Here is a 14718-nt window from a genome sequence, read left to right as displayed (position 1 = left end):
GGGAGGATCCCAGTGGATGGGATGTCAGGATGTCAGGGGATGGGCTGCCAGGGGAGCGAGGGGATGCCAGGGGATGGAGTGCCAGGACATGGGAATGCCAGGCAATGGGGTGGCAGGGCAGGTGCCTGGGATCCAGGGCGGTGTGGGGCTGCCAGGACATGGTGTGCCAGGCCAGGGGTGCCGGGGGGATGCCGGGGAGGGGCGGCGGGGCGGCGGGAGCGGTGCCGGTGTGCCGGGGCACGCATTCCCCCGCTCTCCCCGCTGCCTGCCCGGCGCTATTTGAAGTGGGACAAGAAATGCTCCACGGGATACCGCGGCGAGTCGATGCCCAGCCCCTGGCAGAGCCCCAGCAGGCGCTCGCAGGCCTCGGCCAGCGTGGCCCCGGCGCACGCCACGCTCAGCAGCGGCTCCTCGTACTCGCCGGCGCCCTCGGGCTCCTCGAAGAGCCGGTTGAGGCGGACGAGCCCGCGGCCGTGCAGCTCCCGCAGAGCCTCCATGCCGCCGCCGCCCGCCAGGGAGTCACCGTGCTCCGAGGCCAGGCACATCACCCCGGCCAGGTGCGTGCGGGCCGCGGGCCGGGCGGGCAGCACGGGCGGCACCCCCAGCGCCACCAGCACGGCGGCCAGCAGCAGGTCGGGGCCGTAGACCTCGCGGATCCAGTCGCGCAGGTAGAAGCCCCCCATGCGGGGGTTGATCTCCAGCAGGCGCGGCCCCGCCGGGCCCAGCTTGAGCTCCACGTTGAAGACGCCGTCGCGCAGCCCGCAGGCCCGGCAGCACTGCAGCGCCGCCCGCACCAGCTGCGCCTGCCGGTCGGCGGGCAGGCAGGAGGGCAGGCACGCCGCCGTCTCCAGGAAGGCGGGGACGCGCGTGGGGCCGTTGTCCGACACCCAGGCGCCCAGCAGCCGCCCGTCGAAGACCACCAGGTCCACGTCGTGCTCGGTGCCCGGCACGTACTCCATGAGCAGCATGGCGTTGCCCCAGCCCAGCCCGATGCCCGGGTGGTCGGCGTCGTCGCGCAGGTCCCTCCAGAGGCGGGCGGCGTGAGCGTGGCACTGCCCGGCGTTCTCCACCAGCCGCACGCCCACGCCGCCCGCGCCGAACTCCAGCTTGGCCACGGCGGGGAAGGGCACGGCGCCCGCCGCCCGCTCCACGTCGCCGTGGCTCCGCAGGCGGCGGCAGGGCACGGCGAAGGCGGCGGGCGGCGGGCGGCCGCGGCGGCAGCGCTGCAGGTGCCGGTGCGTGCGGCTCTTCTGCTTGGCCACCCGCACGGCGGCGGGCGCGGGGCCGCGCAGCCCCAGCCCCTGGCACACCAGCGCCGCCAGGACCACGCAGTCGTCCCAGTAGGAGAGGCAGGCGTGGGGCCGCAGCCCCCGGGAGCGCAGCAGCTCCAGCACCCGCTCCGCGTGCTCCTCGTCGCGCCGGTGCTCCCGGCTGTCGTAGGGCAGGAAGGTCTGCACCAGCCCCGCCGCGAAGTGCTCCGGGTCCGACTCCACCAGGTGGATCTGCGGCCGCGGAGAGGCGTCACGGGGGCACGGCCGGCCCCTCACCGGGCTGTGCCGTCCCCCGGCACCCCGAGCCCCTCACCCTCAGCCCGTAGTCGCGGGCCGCCTCCCACACGAAGCTCTTGCTGACGCCGCCGGCCCCGATGAGCAGGATGTCCTTGCCCTCGACCAGGTGTCGCTGCGCCCGGTGCAGCATGGCCTCGGCCAGCAGCCGCGGCACGTCCCCGCGGGGCTCGCCCACGCCGCGCCCCATGGCCTCGGCCAGCGCGCACGTCTCCAGGCACCGCTGCCCGTTCGCGGCCAGCGCCACCAGCTCCAGCGCCTCATCCACGCACGCCAGCAGGAAATCCACGCCTGGGGACGGTGACGGCGCGCTCAGCACCGCGGGGTGACCGCGGGCACCGGCGGTGTCACCCGCGCCGTGCTCACCAAGGATGTCGGTGCGGGCCCGGTCCCCGCCGCGCTGCCGCGGGCTCAGCTCGGCCTCGCTGGCCAGCAGGGCGGCCGCGGCGGCCTCGGTGGCCTCCCGCAGCCGCGTGGCCAGCGCCTGTCGCTGCCCGGGGGCCGCCACCCCGCACTGCTGCAGGCCGGAGTCCAGGCCCTGCGGCAGCGCCGCGCCGTGGCGCACCGGGCTCTCCGCGCGTCCCACGGCGCAGGCCACCTGTGCGTGGGGACACGGGGACACCCACGTGCGTGGGGACACCGGCTGCCACCGGCGTATGGGTGCCAACCCATAGCCTGGGGACGCAGCTGCCACCAGGGCATAGGGACGTGGGGTGACACATTGACCCAAGGCGTGGGTGTGGGTGGCCACCAGTCCTGGGGACACACCAGGGCACGGGGACATGGACAGGCACACAGGGCATAACACACAGATTACCACAGCCTCCCACCACAGCTGGGGGACATACGGGGCCACCAGGACACGGGGACAGCCATCGTAGGCTGGGAACATACAGAGCCACCACACGGGGTGTGGGGACAGGCCGTACCTGGCAGAGCTGGGGCCGGTCCCCCCAGGACCTGCAGACGAGGGTGCAGATGCGCAGGGCCATGGGCAGCCGCGGGGCTGGGCTGCCTGGGGGGCAAGGGACAGGGCAGGCACGGCCGCCATGCGGGGAAGGGGCCGCCCTGCCCCACCTCCCCCTCCTCCTCCTCCTCCTCCGGGGTCTTTTGGGGCTCCCTGTGGCACCGCGGTGGCCCCGGCCAAGCCCAGCCCCAGGGAATGAGGGGTGCAGCATGGCCACTGCCATCCCCAGCCCCACGGGACTGTGGGGAGTCAGAGGGGGTCACCCCAACACCCTGCCCAGCCCAGGGCACCGTGGGAGTCCAGGGTGACTTTCCCTCCCACCACAGAGGACAATGGGGGTCCAGGGTGACCTTCCCCACCTCTCCCCATGGGTCTATGGGGGTCCAAGGCGGCGATCTGTCCCCCACCCCTAACCCAGGGGACCGTGGGTGTGACCCTCGTGCCCTCCCCCAGGACCCCAGTAATATGGGCACCCCGATGGCCGCCACCCACCCGCCCCAGGGCACAGACACGCGGCCGGCACAGCTGCAGGGACCCGTGGGACCCCGGGGGTCTCTTCCCCCCCTCCCAGGGTGGTGGGCGCCCGAGGGCGGGGGCCTTACGTGGGGGGGGCACGGGCAGGCGGGCAGTGGGCACCATGGCCTCCAGCAGGACGCTGTCCTCCTCCGTCAGCCCCCGGAGCCGGGCACCCACCGCCTGCGCCACCGCCGCGCCCTCCTCCTTCCTGTGGGTGCTGCGGGCGCCTGTCCCCCGCCACCGCCACCCCGCCGTCCGCACCACCACCTGCGGGCACCTCCGTGTCACCCCGTGCCACCCTGTGCCACCTGCACCCATCCCTGTCACCCTGTGCCACCCCACCCCCTGCACCCACCCCTGTCACCCTGTGCCACCCCACCCCCAGCACCCACCCCTGTCACCCCATGCCCCCCAGTGCCACCTGGTCGCCACCCTCACAGCCACCCCACCCCGTGCTCCTCGCTGTCCCCCAGCGCACCCCGGCGCCACCAGCGCCGCCCGCCCTGCCGTGCCCACCTGGCCGTAGGGCTCCATGGCGGTGCCCCCCAGGAAGGCGCCCACCTCCTCCTGCACCAGGCTCTGCTGGCCCTGCGGGTCCTGCAGCCTCACCAGCCTCACGCCGGGGGCCGCGGGCAGGGCGGGCAGGTCCCCCCTGGTGCCCAGCACGAAGGCCAGCGTGGGGGGCACGGGCAGGTTGGCACGAGCCGCCAGCACCCAGCGGGCGAGCAGCGCGTCCTCCAGGCGGTGGGCGAGCGGCACCGAGCCCCCCGTGGGGCAGTCCAGGTCACGGGCCAGCTCGCCCACCCAGCCGCCCTCGGGGTCCCCCGGCGCGAAGGTGCCCGTCACGTAGTTGGCACGGCGGGGCGGCACGAAGCTCTCCAGGGCGCTGTGCCCCCCCACCTTGAAGGAGACGCCCCGGGAGAGCAGCAGGGACCAGGCGCCCGGGCACGACTCCGATGGCACCCGGCTGGCCCAGGAGGGGGACAGGCACAGCACCATGGCACCTGCGGGTGGGCACGGCGGTGGGCACGGTGGTGGGCACCCCCTGCCCCAAACTGCCCCCCAAGGGAGCGGTGCTGGGGGTAGGGCACGTGCTGCTGAACTGGTGTGTACTGGGATTAACGGGAGATGGGGGGCTGCTGCTGCCCTGCTCCCCTGCCTCAGTTTCCCTCACAGTAGCACAGGCGGGTGTGGGCACAAGGGGATGGCACCCACCTGGGCAGCGGGTGCCACCCTCCAGCAGGACGGGCAGGAAGGGGATGGGCGAGCCCAGGATGCAAACGGTCATGTCCAGCGGGCCAAATCCTGCCAGGAAGGGAAGGGTTAACAGCCTCGGGATGGCAACCCTGGCGCCACCCTGCCCGTGGCACCCCTGTTTGGCTGGGAGCCCCCAAACCCCCTGTGTCCCTAGCCTGGCACCGCATCCCCATTGCCACCCTTATCCCTGCCACCCCCGTGTCCCCAGCATGGCACAGAGTCCACATCACTCTCCCTGCCACCCCCGTGCCTCAGCCTGGCACCGAGCCCATAACCCTTATCCCTGCCACCCCCGTGTCCCAGCCTGGCACCGAGCCCATAACCCTTATCCCTGCCACCCCCGTGTCCCAGCCTGGCACCGAGCCCATAACCCTTATCCCTGCCACCCCCGTGTCCCAGCCTGGCACAGCGCTCCCCGTGTCCCCAACCCGTGCGGGGCTCCGCGGAGCAGTCCAGCGTGGGGGGCAGCCCCTCCTGGCACAGGGCGCTCTGGAGCCGCTCGTAGGCGTGGGTGGCACCGTCGGGGTCCCCGCTGTCCCCGGGCACTTCGCCATCGGGGGCCTCGTCCTCCAGCCAGCCGGGGCACAGCGCCTCGGGCCCTGCCCACTGCTGCTCCTCGGGGCTGGGCACCCGCTCCGGGCTCGCCTGGGGCGTCGAGAGCTGCGGGAGCAGGGACAGGGCTGGCACGGGGCTGGCACGGCGGTAAGGGGGTGCTCTGGGGCTGGCGTGGGGTTAGGGGCTGTCACGGGGCTGTCACGGGTCCGGCACGGAGCTGGCACGGGGACAGAGCCCTGGTGGGCGCGGGGGGTTGGCACCGTGGGGCGGGGGCGCTGGGGGGCTGCGGGCGCCGGGCACGGCGCCACCGCCTCGGGGACAGCGGGGCAGCAGTGCCAGCCGCCGGGGCCGCCAGCTCCGGGACAAAGCGTCCCCTTGTCCCCGCGGGGTCACGCGGCGGGTGGGCACAGCACGCCGCGCTGCCCGCTGCCCCGCGCCAGTGCCCGGCACCGCCGGGACCCGGGATGGGCACCCACCTCCGCCCGGACCCGCACCCGGGGCCACTCACCATCCTGGTGGCAGAGGGGCTGCAAGAGAAGGACAGGCAGAGTCAGCGCGGCTCCCCGGGGACATGCCACCCTCCCCGGCCGCCCCCGGCCGTGCTGGAGCCCCAACCCAGCTCCCGGGGGGGGACCCGTCCTGCGGCACCCGCCAGAGCCTGGCACGCTCCCTGGGCACACCTCGGTGCCAGCTGCGGTGTCTTCAGGTTGTCCCCTCAGTGCTAGTCCCAGTGTCCCCAGACTGACCCCTCGGTGCCAGCCCCTGTGGCCCCAGCTTGTCTCCTCGTTGGCGGGTCTGGTGGCCCCAGATTGACCCCTTGGTGCCAGTCGCGGTGGCCTCAGGTCGTCCCCTCGGTGCCAGCCCCGGTGGCACCTCCGGCTTAGTGTAATCCCGTGCCAGCTCAGCACAGCCGGGGGCACCTCCCCGTCCCGGGGGTGCCAAGGTGCCCTGGGGGTGCAGACCCGGGGACAGGGGTGTCCCCACCCCCCCCGGGTGTCCCCGCTCCCAGCAGGTGCCACCGCGGCAGAGCTGGGCACAGAGGGAAACTGAGGCACGGAGCTGAGCGGTGCCCGCTGGCAGCCAGGCTGTCCCCAAGCCCGGCACCCGGTGACAGCGTTGGGGACGCACGGCTCGGCGGCGTGGCACGAGGATCCCCCAAAACCCATTCGCGGGGGTCCCTCAAAGCCCGCGCCCGCCCCAGCCGCGGGCCCGCCCTGTCCCCTCCATCCCGGCTGGGAGGTGCTGCGCTGTCCCCAGGCTGGGACAGCGGTGTCGCCCGGTACCTTGGGGTGGGAGCCGTGGCCTGAGAGCGCGCAGGGGACGAGGGCTCGGGGACGCCTGGCACAGGGGACACCGGCCGGTCTGGCCTTTAAACCCCCCCCGCGCCACCCCGGGGTGCCAACCCCCGGCCCCGTGCCCCGGATTAGGCGACACAGAGCCCCATTGTCCCCTCTGCCACCTCGCGCCAGGCGCTGGCACCCCTGTCCGTGTCCCTGTCCCCGTCAGCGGCGAGCTGCCTCAGCGGGAGCCGGGGGGTGGCTCGGCCTGGCGGGGCTCTCCTGTCCCCCTGTCCCGCGTCCCCTGCCCGGGCACGCCCCTCGCCCTCCCCCCTTGCTGTCCCCCTGTCCCCAGCGCGGCGCAGCTGCCAGCACGCACGTCCCCCGGCTTAGTTCCAGCTGCCCGCGGCGTCACTGTCACACTGTCACTGTCACCGCCACCGGCAGGCGCGGGGCCACCAGCGCGGCTGGCGCTCCGCAGCGTCCCGCACGCGCTGTCACCCGCTCCCTGTCACCCGCGCCACCCCCGCCTCCCGCCACCCTCTCATTGTCACCTGAACCGTCACGTGCACCCTGTCACCCACCACACACCGTCACCATCAGCGGGGTCTTGTCACCCGCACCTGTCACTCACACCCTGTCACCCACGCTGTCACCCACACCGCGACACCGCACCGTCACCGGAGCCGTGCCACCTGCATCTGTCACCTGCATCTGCTACCTGCATCTGTCACCCACCTGCATTTGTCACGCACATCACCTACCTGTCACCCGTACCCCGCCACCCACACCCTGTCACCCGCAGTGCCACCCAGACCCCCTAACCTGCACCGAGCCACCGCCCTGCCACCTGCACCCTGTCACCGTGTCGCGGACATCATCACCCACCTGTCACCCGCCTGTCACCTGCACCGTGCCACAGGTGTGCACACACGTCCCACCCCCATCCCGCTGCTCCCGTGCCCCCGGTACCGGCACCGGCACCCCCAAACCCACCCACACCCCCGCGGCCGCCAGCACCCACCGGGGTGCCGGTGCCGGTGTCTGTCCGTCGGTGTCCGTCGGTGCCGGTGCCGGTGTCTGTCTGTCGGTGTCGGTCGGTGTCAGTCGGTGTCTGTCTGTCGGTGTCGGTCGGTGTCTGTCTGTCGGTGTCCGTCGGTGTCAGTTTCTCCTGGTGTTGCGGCTCTCCCCGCTCCGGTCGCGGCGGCGTCGGGCTCTGGCGGGGTTTCCCGGTGTCGGTCCCGGTGCTGTCGCAGCCCCAGCACAGCGGCTCTGCCCGCTCCGGTCCCGGCGGTGGCGGCGGCGCCGTGTCCTGCTCGGGCGGGGCGGGGCGGGGCGGGCCCGGGGGCACCGGGGGGACTGGGACACCGGAGGGGGTGGCAGAAGGGAGGGGACAGCGGGGCCGGGGTGCCACGGCCGGGAGACGGGGACAAGGGACTGGGGTAGGGAGCGGGACAAGGGACGGGAACAAGGATAGGGGGACAAGTGACCGGGGCAGGGACGGGGCCAGCCCGGGGTCAGCCGGGGACGGGAGTAAAACTGACACCGCGGAGCAGAAATGTCAGGGCAGGCCCCGGGAGCTATTCGCGACCTCCCCGCACGACATGGAATGGGACACAGCGAATGGCATGGCGTGGCACGGCGTGGCACCCAGGGAATGGGACTGCGTGGCACGGCCAGTGGGGACAGGGGACAGCCATAACCCCATCCCTGCCACTGCCACCTTTCATGAGCGGTGGCACAAATGTGTCACCCTCCCCCGTGTCCCCGGTGGGAGCCCGCCCTGCGGGGTGTGACCGGGGACCTCGGGGTGGCAACAATCTCCCGGCAACGGCCCGGTGCCGCTCCCGACGGTGTCCCCCGGGTGGGGACATCCCTGGGCTCTGCCAAGCATCCGCTGTCCCTGTGCTCCCAGGAACGGGATGCGGATCCCTGGTGGCCTCCGTGTCCCCCTCCTGTCCCCTCGCAGTCCCGGGAGCCGCTGTTTGTGCCGAGGCTGTTCCCCTCCCTCTCTAGCCCTGTGTCCTCAGGCCCAGGGCACGAGTCCATGTCCCCGCTGTCCCCCGTGTCCCCTTGCCCGGCGTGTCCCCTTGCCCAGGTTGTTCTCTTGCCCACAGATGTCCCCCTTCCCAGGCTGTCCCTTTTCCCAGAATGTCCCCTTTCCCAGGATGTCCCTTTTCCCAAGATGTCCCTTTTCCCGGGATGTCCCCTTTCCCGGGAAGCCCTCCATTCCAGGGAAGTCCCTCTGCCCAGCACATTCTCCTTTCCAGGGAAGGCTCCCTGCCCGCGGTATCCCCTTTCCCGGGACGTTCCCCTTCCTAGGCATGTCCCTCTGCCCGGGATGTCCCTTTGCCCGGGGTGTCACCTTTCCCGGGATATTCCCCTGCCCGGAATGTCCCTCTGAGGAGCGTGTCCCCTCTCCACGGCCGTCACCCTGCCTGTGTGACACCGCCGTGGGTCCCTGCTGTCCCTTCGGGGCTGGGACGGCGTGGTAGAGGGGACAGCGGGACGCGTGGGCAGCGGGACACGGGACAGGAGGACAGGGGGACAGCGGGACACGGGACAGGAGGACAGGGGGACAGCGGGACACGGGACAGGAGGACAGGGGGACAGCGGGACACGGGACAGGAGGACAGCGGGACAGCGGGACACGGGGCCAGCCGCGCTGCTCTGAGTCCTCCGGGCCGGCAGGGGGCGCCACGCGCACCGGGGCCGCTCTGGGCGGGCGCGCGGGGCGGGGCGGTGCGCGGGCGGCCATGGCGGACACCGAGAAGCTCAACCTCGACTCCATCATCAGCCGCCTCCTGGAGGGTGAGCGGCCCCCGCGCCCCCCGAGCGCCGGGACGCCCTCCCGCCGCTCGGGGAACCTCCCGGGGCCGGCTCGGGCCGCGTCCCGGCGCCGCGGGGCGGTCCCCGGCCTAGGCCTGGCGGGGGCGGGTTAGGCCGCGGTGGTTTGGGGGGGGTCAGGGCCGGGAGGGGTTTTGGGGGAGCTCCCTGTAGGGTCTGCGGAGCTGGAGATGAGTCCTGAGGGCGTGGGGGATGTGAGGGGGGATCCCCAATGGGTCTGTGCCCCGCGGGACGGGGCTGCAGGAAATGGGGGCCCCAAGGGGTGTGTGCACCGCCGAGGGGAACGGGAGGGGACGGGGCTGTCCCCAAGGGGCTGCGGGCCGCAGCTGGGCCTGGAGGGCGGGGAGGATACGGGCAGGGAGGGCTGGGGCAGGCAGAGCGGGGATTCCTGGGGTGCTCTGGGGGTCCCCGAGCTCTTGGGGATCCCTGATCGTGTTCTCTGCGCTGGGAGCAGTCCAAGGGTCGCGGCCGGGGAAGAACGTGCAGCTGACGGAGAACGAGATCCGCGGGCTGTGCCTCAAATCCCGGGAGATCTTCCTGAGCCAGCCCATCCTGCTGGAGCTGGAGGCACCCCTCAAGATCTGCGGTGAGGCCTGCGTGGCTGCTGGGCAGCGCTGGGGTGGCGTGGGGGCTGCAGGGTGACACTCACAGCCTGTGTCCCTCCCCAGGTGATATCCACGGGCAGTACTACGACCTCCTGAGGCTCTTTGAGTACGGGGGCTTCCCCCCTGAGAGCAATTACCTGTTTTTGGGGGACTACGTGGACCGGGGCAAGCAGTCTCTGGAGACCATCTGCCTGCTGCTTGCCTACAAGATCAAGTACCCCGAGAACTTCTTCCTGCTGCGGGGCAACCACGAGTGTGCCAGCATCAACCGCATCTATGGCTTCTATGACGAGTGTGAGTGCCCAGGCTGTGCCCCCCAAACCCCGCTGCCATCCCTGGGCTCCCCCTTTCCCGCTGTTATCCCAGTGCTGTCCCACACTGACCCCACCTGGGAGCTCCTTCCGTCCCTCTTCCTGCCCTTCCTCTGTGTCCTCCTGCCCTTCCATGTCCTGCTGTCCCCAGGGTCATCTCCAAGCCCCCTTTGTCCCCCTCAGGCAAGCGAAGATACAACATCAAGCTCTGGAAGACCTTCACCGACTGCTTCAACTGTTTGCCCATCGCCGCCATTGTGGATGAGAAGATCTTCTGCTGCCACGGAGGTGGGAATGGCCCTTGCCAGGGATCTGGGCGGGCTGGAGGAGGGGTGGGATGTCCCTGCTGAGCTCTGGGGGTGTCCCTTTCCCGCAGGGCTGTCCCCAGACCTGCAGTCGATGGAGCAGATCCGGCGGATCATGCGGCCCACGGATGTCCCGGATCAGGGGCTGCTCTGTGACCTGCTCTGGTCCGACCCCGACAAGGACGTGCAGGGCTGGGGGGAGAACGACCGTGGGGTCTCCTTCACCTTCGGCGCCGAGGTGGTGGCCAAATTCCTGCACAAGCACGACCTGGACCTCATCTGCCGGGCACACCAGGTACCAGTGGGTCCCCAGACACTGGGCACACGTGGGGTTGGGTCTCCAGTGGGTGCCAGGTGGTTCTACCCCGAGTATTTCCCCTTCAAGGGCAGTGTGCACCCCAGGAGCGTGTGGGTTGCAATTCTGGGGGTGTTTGCCCTGGGATTTGGGATTAACCTCAGCATTTGGGTATTTGCTCTGAAGTTTTTGCCCAGAAGGGATGAATAGTCACCCCTGGATGTGGCTGTTCCTCCCAGAGGTTGGATAATCACTCTGGATGATGGATACCTGCCCTGGGGCAGTGGGTGTTTGGGTGTTTGTCCCAGCCGTGGCTGTTTGCTGCAGGGCAGGGAGTGCTCACCCTGGTAGAGAGGGCTGGATATTCAGCCTGGGGCACTGGGAATTAGCCAGGGCAGGTGGATACTGGCCATGGGGAGTGGATTTTTACCAACTCCATGTGCCCCCCAGGTGGTGGAGGACGGCTACGAGTTCTTCGCCAAGCGCCAGCTCGTCACCCTCTTCTCGGCCCCCAACTACTGCGGCGAGTTCGACAACGCCGGCGCCATGATGAGCGTGGATGAGACCCTCATGTGCTCCTTCCAGGTGAGCCCAGGAGGGGAAACACCCCTGGTTCCTGCAGGGAGGGCTGCAGGGAGTTCTGCCCTCCCGCAGAGTGGAGAGCCGGGGCGGGAGCTCACTGATTTCTCTCCCCTTCTCCCGCAGATTTTGAAGCCGGCCGACAAGAACAAAGGCAAATACGGGCAGTTCAGCGGGCTGAACCCCGCCGGGCGCCCCGTCACCCCTCCCCGAAACTCTGCCAAAGCCAAGAAATGAGCTGGGAGCCGCCCCCGTGCTGCCCACGCCCCACAGCCCCCCGCCCAAGCATCAGGTCGCTTTTCTTTCGACTCGTTTTTTTATTTGTAGGATCCTGCCCCCCCCCCGCCACGCTCCACCAAAGCAAATCCAGGCCCAGGGCAGGGAGTGCCGGGGCGAGGGGGGAGCCCAGAGCCCAGCCCTGGGGTGGCAGCGGAGGGGGGGGCAGGAGGATTTTTTGAGGAATAAACTTGTAATGGGTCACTGGGGGGTGCCTGTGCTGGTGGTTGGATGGAGGCTGGGGGTGGCAGTGACACGGGGGCTCAGCTTTCTCCATCGCTGTCCTCCACCAGCACCTCCTGGGTGGTGGCTGGACCAGGCCTTCCTGGTGTCATCACCGAGCCAAAAAACAGGGAGCGAAACTGTGGGGAGAAATGGGGGGTCAGGAGGAGGCTCTGCCCACCCCCTGCCCCCAGGCACACCCATCCCTCACCTTCTTGTGCGGGGGGGTCCCTGGCACAGCTCCCTCCTCCTCCTCCTCCTCCTCCTCCTCCTCCTGCTGCTGGGGTTTGCTCTTGGCTGGCTGGGGGGTGCGCAGGGGGAAGGTGGGGCTGGGGGGTCCCTCCGAGCACCCCTCGCTGGTTTCCATGGCTGCCATGTAGGACTCCAGGTCGTCACCAAAGTCGTCTGGCGGGGCAGGCAGGTGGGACACGCTGGTGGGGACAGAGAGGATTGGGAATGGTCACTCTGCTCCCTGCCCGTGGCCGCTGGAGGGTTCATCTGGGACTCACCCGTTGGTGGAAGGGCACTGGGAGCTGCTGTCTAGGTCAGAGAGGGTGGCCAGCACCAGGTGAACCTCCAGGACAGTGTCATCCAGAGTGAAGATCACGGGCCTGGGGACACAGAGGGGCTCAGGGGGTGCCAGGGACGGGGCTGGCACAGGGTGGGGACGTGGTGACCGCTCCTACCTGCCAGGCTCGTCAAAGTGGATGGTGAGGGGCAGGTTGGAGGCCTCGGCAAAGCTCAGCAGGCCCTGGGGACAAAGGGGAGGATGAGGGGGGCCAGGGGGTGACACGGGGCTGGGGGGCTCGGCAGGGGACTCACACGGAATTCCTTGAGACAGAAGGTGATGTGGGAGCCCGGGGCCACAGCCACCGACTGGAACTCGTCCTCAGCCAGCCACAGCTCCGTCACCATCGTCTTGCTCGGCTCTGCAGGGGGGGACGGGGTGGGTGGGGGGCTGGAGGGCACCCCAAGGTGGGGAGGGGGCCCCTTACCCTGCAGGACTCACCTGCCTCGTCCTCCACGTAGTTCCGCAGGCTGATTCTGCCACCGGTGCCAGTCCCCAGTGTCACCTCAGCCAGCGTCGGGGGAAAGTGCACCACGGCCTCTGCCAGCAGCCTGAGGGGCACAGGAGGGGGCTGAGCACCCCAAATCCTGTGGGGCCGGCCGGGGTTCCTCCTTCCATCCGCCCTCACCCCACTGTGCCCCCGCAGTGCCACCCCCGTGGTGTCCCCTCACTCACCGTGCCGGGGCGCAGAGGCGGCTGGCGCAGCGCTGCGTGTCGAACACGGCCTGCAGCCGCTCGCACTCCTGGAAGGCCAGGTTGTGTGTCTTGGTGACACCTGGTGGCGGGGGGGACAGCGGCTCAGCAGGGCAGGAGGCGGTGCCAGCACATCCCTGCTGTGCCTGTCCCCGCCGGTACTCACCGTGTCACCCCTCAGGCTGTCCCCGCCGGTACTCACCGTGTCACCCCCCAGGCTGTCCCCGCCGGTACTCACCGTGTCACCCCTCAGGCTGTCCCCGCCGGTACTCACCGTGCTTGCAGTGGAGCTGCAGGACCAGGCGGCTGGCACGGGGCTTCAGCAGGATGAGGCATTTCCCCACCGACTTCTCCAGCGAGGGCAGCGAGCGGAAGACGCCCAGGAAGGACTGTGGGGATGGATATGGGGACTGTCACTTGCCCGGGGTTCCCGGAACACCGAGGAGCTGTGAGGGGACCCGAGCAGGGCACGGCACCTTCATGTGCACTTTGCATCGGAAGAGCTCGGTGTCGGGCCCGGCGCTGCCCGGCTCGTACAGCTGGAAGAAGAGCGGTGCAAAGAGGAAGGCGGCGAAGGCAGAACGGGAGGAGTTGACAGCACGGAGGGACAGCTGGGGACACAGTCACAGTGTTGGCACTGCCCGCACGGAGGGAGGGGGCACAGCAGCCCCCCAGCTCCCGCCCAGCGCCCTCGGTGCTGCGTACCCCACTCTCGGTGGGCTCCAGGTAGAGCTCGTCGCCGATGCGGGACAGGGAGTGCACGGCCCGGCCGAGGACTGGGAAGGAGAGGGTGCGGGGTGAGGCCGGGCTCCCGGGCACGCCGCGCTCCCGGGCCCCCGGCCCCGCTCACCTTTGACGTTGCCGCCGGCGATCACACATTTCATGGCACCGGTACCGGCACCGGGCGGGCACGTGGGGCCTTCGCGCCAGCCCCCGGGCCCCGCCCTTTCGCCCGCAGGCCACGCCCCCTAGCGGAGCGTGCAGGCTATGCCACGCCCCCAGCGGGCTGCGCTCGGGCCTCGCCGCTCCCCCCGCCGCGGTGGTTGTTCCCTCCCTGCCCCGCCGGTGCCGTCTCTCCGCAGCGGCCCCGCGGCGGTGCCCCCCAGCCCCCCTGCCCCGTCCCTTCCCGGCGGTTCCGGCCTCTTCCCCGCCGGTGCCTTCCCGGCTTCCCGCGCCCGCCCTCCCAGGCCGCCTCCCTATTGGTCGGGGGTGCCGCTCTGTCCCGCCCCCGCCGCCAGCCGATTGGTCCGCGCTGAGGGGGGTGCGTGACGGCACGGCGCGATAGCCTCACGTGACCGGCGGGAGGGGCGGGGCCTCGGCCCGGCGGCTCTAGGGGCTGCCCCGCCGGTAAGCCCCGCCTCCCACAGCGCGCTATTGGGCGCAGGTTGAAGTGACGTGCGGCTCAGCCAATGGGGCTTCGACGCACCCCTCAGCGCGGCTCCCGGCGCTCAGCCCCGCACCGGCTCCTTCCCGGGGCCTCCCGACCCGTCCTGGGGCTCTGCCGGGATCGTTCCCCGGTGCTTGTGCCTCCCAGCACCCTGACCGTCTCTTCATTCCCGGCAGCACCCCGGGCCAGGCCGCCCTTCCGCCGCACTGCCCGCACCTCCCGGTCCCTTTGCCGCTTCCCGCATTCCCGGGGCACGGTGCTCCCCCCGAAGGGCTGCAACTCCCCGGAGCCCGGAGCCGCTCCGGTGCTTCCCAAGATCCCGGTGTTTTGGGGATCCCTGCCTCCCGGGATAGGGAATTTGGGGATCCCTATCTCTGCTTCCACAGGGGAGTGGAATGCTGTAAGTTAATGCTCGAGGGTCTCTCTCCATGCTGGAGGTGCTGCTGGCTGTGCCTCCCATAGAATCATGGAATGGCTGGGCATGGAAGGAACC

The 14718-nt window shown here is 70.8% G+C and overlaps 3 protein-coding genes across 3 annotated transcripts; 1 reads left to right on the top strand and 2 right to left on the bottom strand.

The window, feature by feature from the left end:
- Positions 1 to 32: 32 nt before the first annotated feature.
- On the bottom strand, positions 33 to 4959 carry CARNS1 (carnosine synthase 1). Its single transcript, XM_058807599.1, has 8 exons — positions 4734 to 4959; positions 4264 to 4353; positions 3565 to 4052; positions 3135 to 3315; positions 2495 to 2580; positions 1932 to 2163; positions 1585 to 1856; positions 33 to 1502 (listed from the first exon to the last, which is right to left on the bottom strand). Exons 2-8 carry the CDS (start codon positions 4334 to 4336, stop codon positions 276 to 278), a joined length of 2559 nt encoding a protein of 852 aa, XP_058663582.1. The 5' UTR covers positions 4337 to 4353; positions 4734 to 4959; the 3' UTR covers positions 33 to 275.
- A 3914-nt stretch (positions 4960 to 8873) lies between these two features.
- PPP1CA (protein phosphatase 1 catalytic subunit alpha) lies at positions 8874 to 11559 on the top strand. The gene is made up of 7 exons (XM_058806438.1): positions 8874 to 8948; positions 9439 to 9570; positions 9653 to 9883; positions 10084 to 10188; positions 10277 to 10500; positions 10951 to 11085; positions 11206 to 11559. The coding sequence occupies exons 1-7, from the start codon at positions 8894 to 8896 to the stop codon at positions 11314 to 11316; spliced, it is 993 nt and encodes a 330-aa protein (XP_058662421.1). The 5' UTR covers positions 8874 to 8893; the 3' UTR covers positions 11317 to 11559.
- Positions 11227 to 13897, bottom strand: RAD9A (RAD9 checkpoint clamp component A). Its single transcript, XM_058806437.1, has 11 exons — positions 13689 to 13897; positions 13544 to 13614; positions 13315 to 13449; positions 13113 to 13227; positions 12821 to 12920; positions 12587 to 12696; positions 12400 to 12506; positions 12264 to 12328; positions 12087 to 12188; positions 11789 to 12008; positions 11227 to 11717 (listed from the first exon to the last, which is right to left on the bottom strand). The coding sequence occupies exons 1-11, from the start codon at positions 13720 to 13722 to the stop codon at positions 11619 to 11621; spliced, it is 1158 nt and encodes a 385-aa protein (XP_058662420.1). The 5' UTR covers positions 13723 to 13897; the 3' UTR covers positions 11227 to 11618.
- Between the last annotated feature and the right edge of the window lie 821 nt (positions 13898 to 14718).

The sequence above is a fragment of the Ammospiza caudacuta genome, chromosome 6, assembly GCF_027887145.1.
Source record: "Ammospiza caudacuta isolate bAmmCau1 chromosome 6, bAmmCau1.pri, whole genome shotgun sequence".
Taxonomy (NCBI): Eukaryota; Metazoa; Chordata; class Aves; order Passeriformes; family Passerellidae; genus Ammospiza; species Ammospiza caudacuta.
Note: the sequence above shows the minus strand (reverse complement) of the source record. Positions and strands in the feature narration are given on the sequence as shown.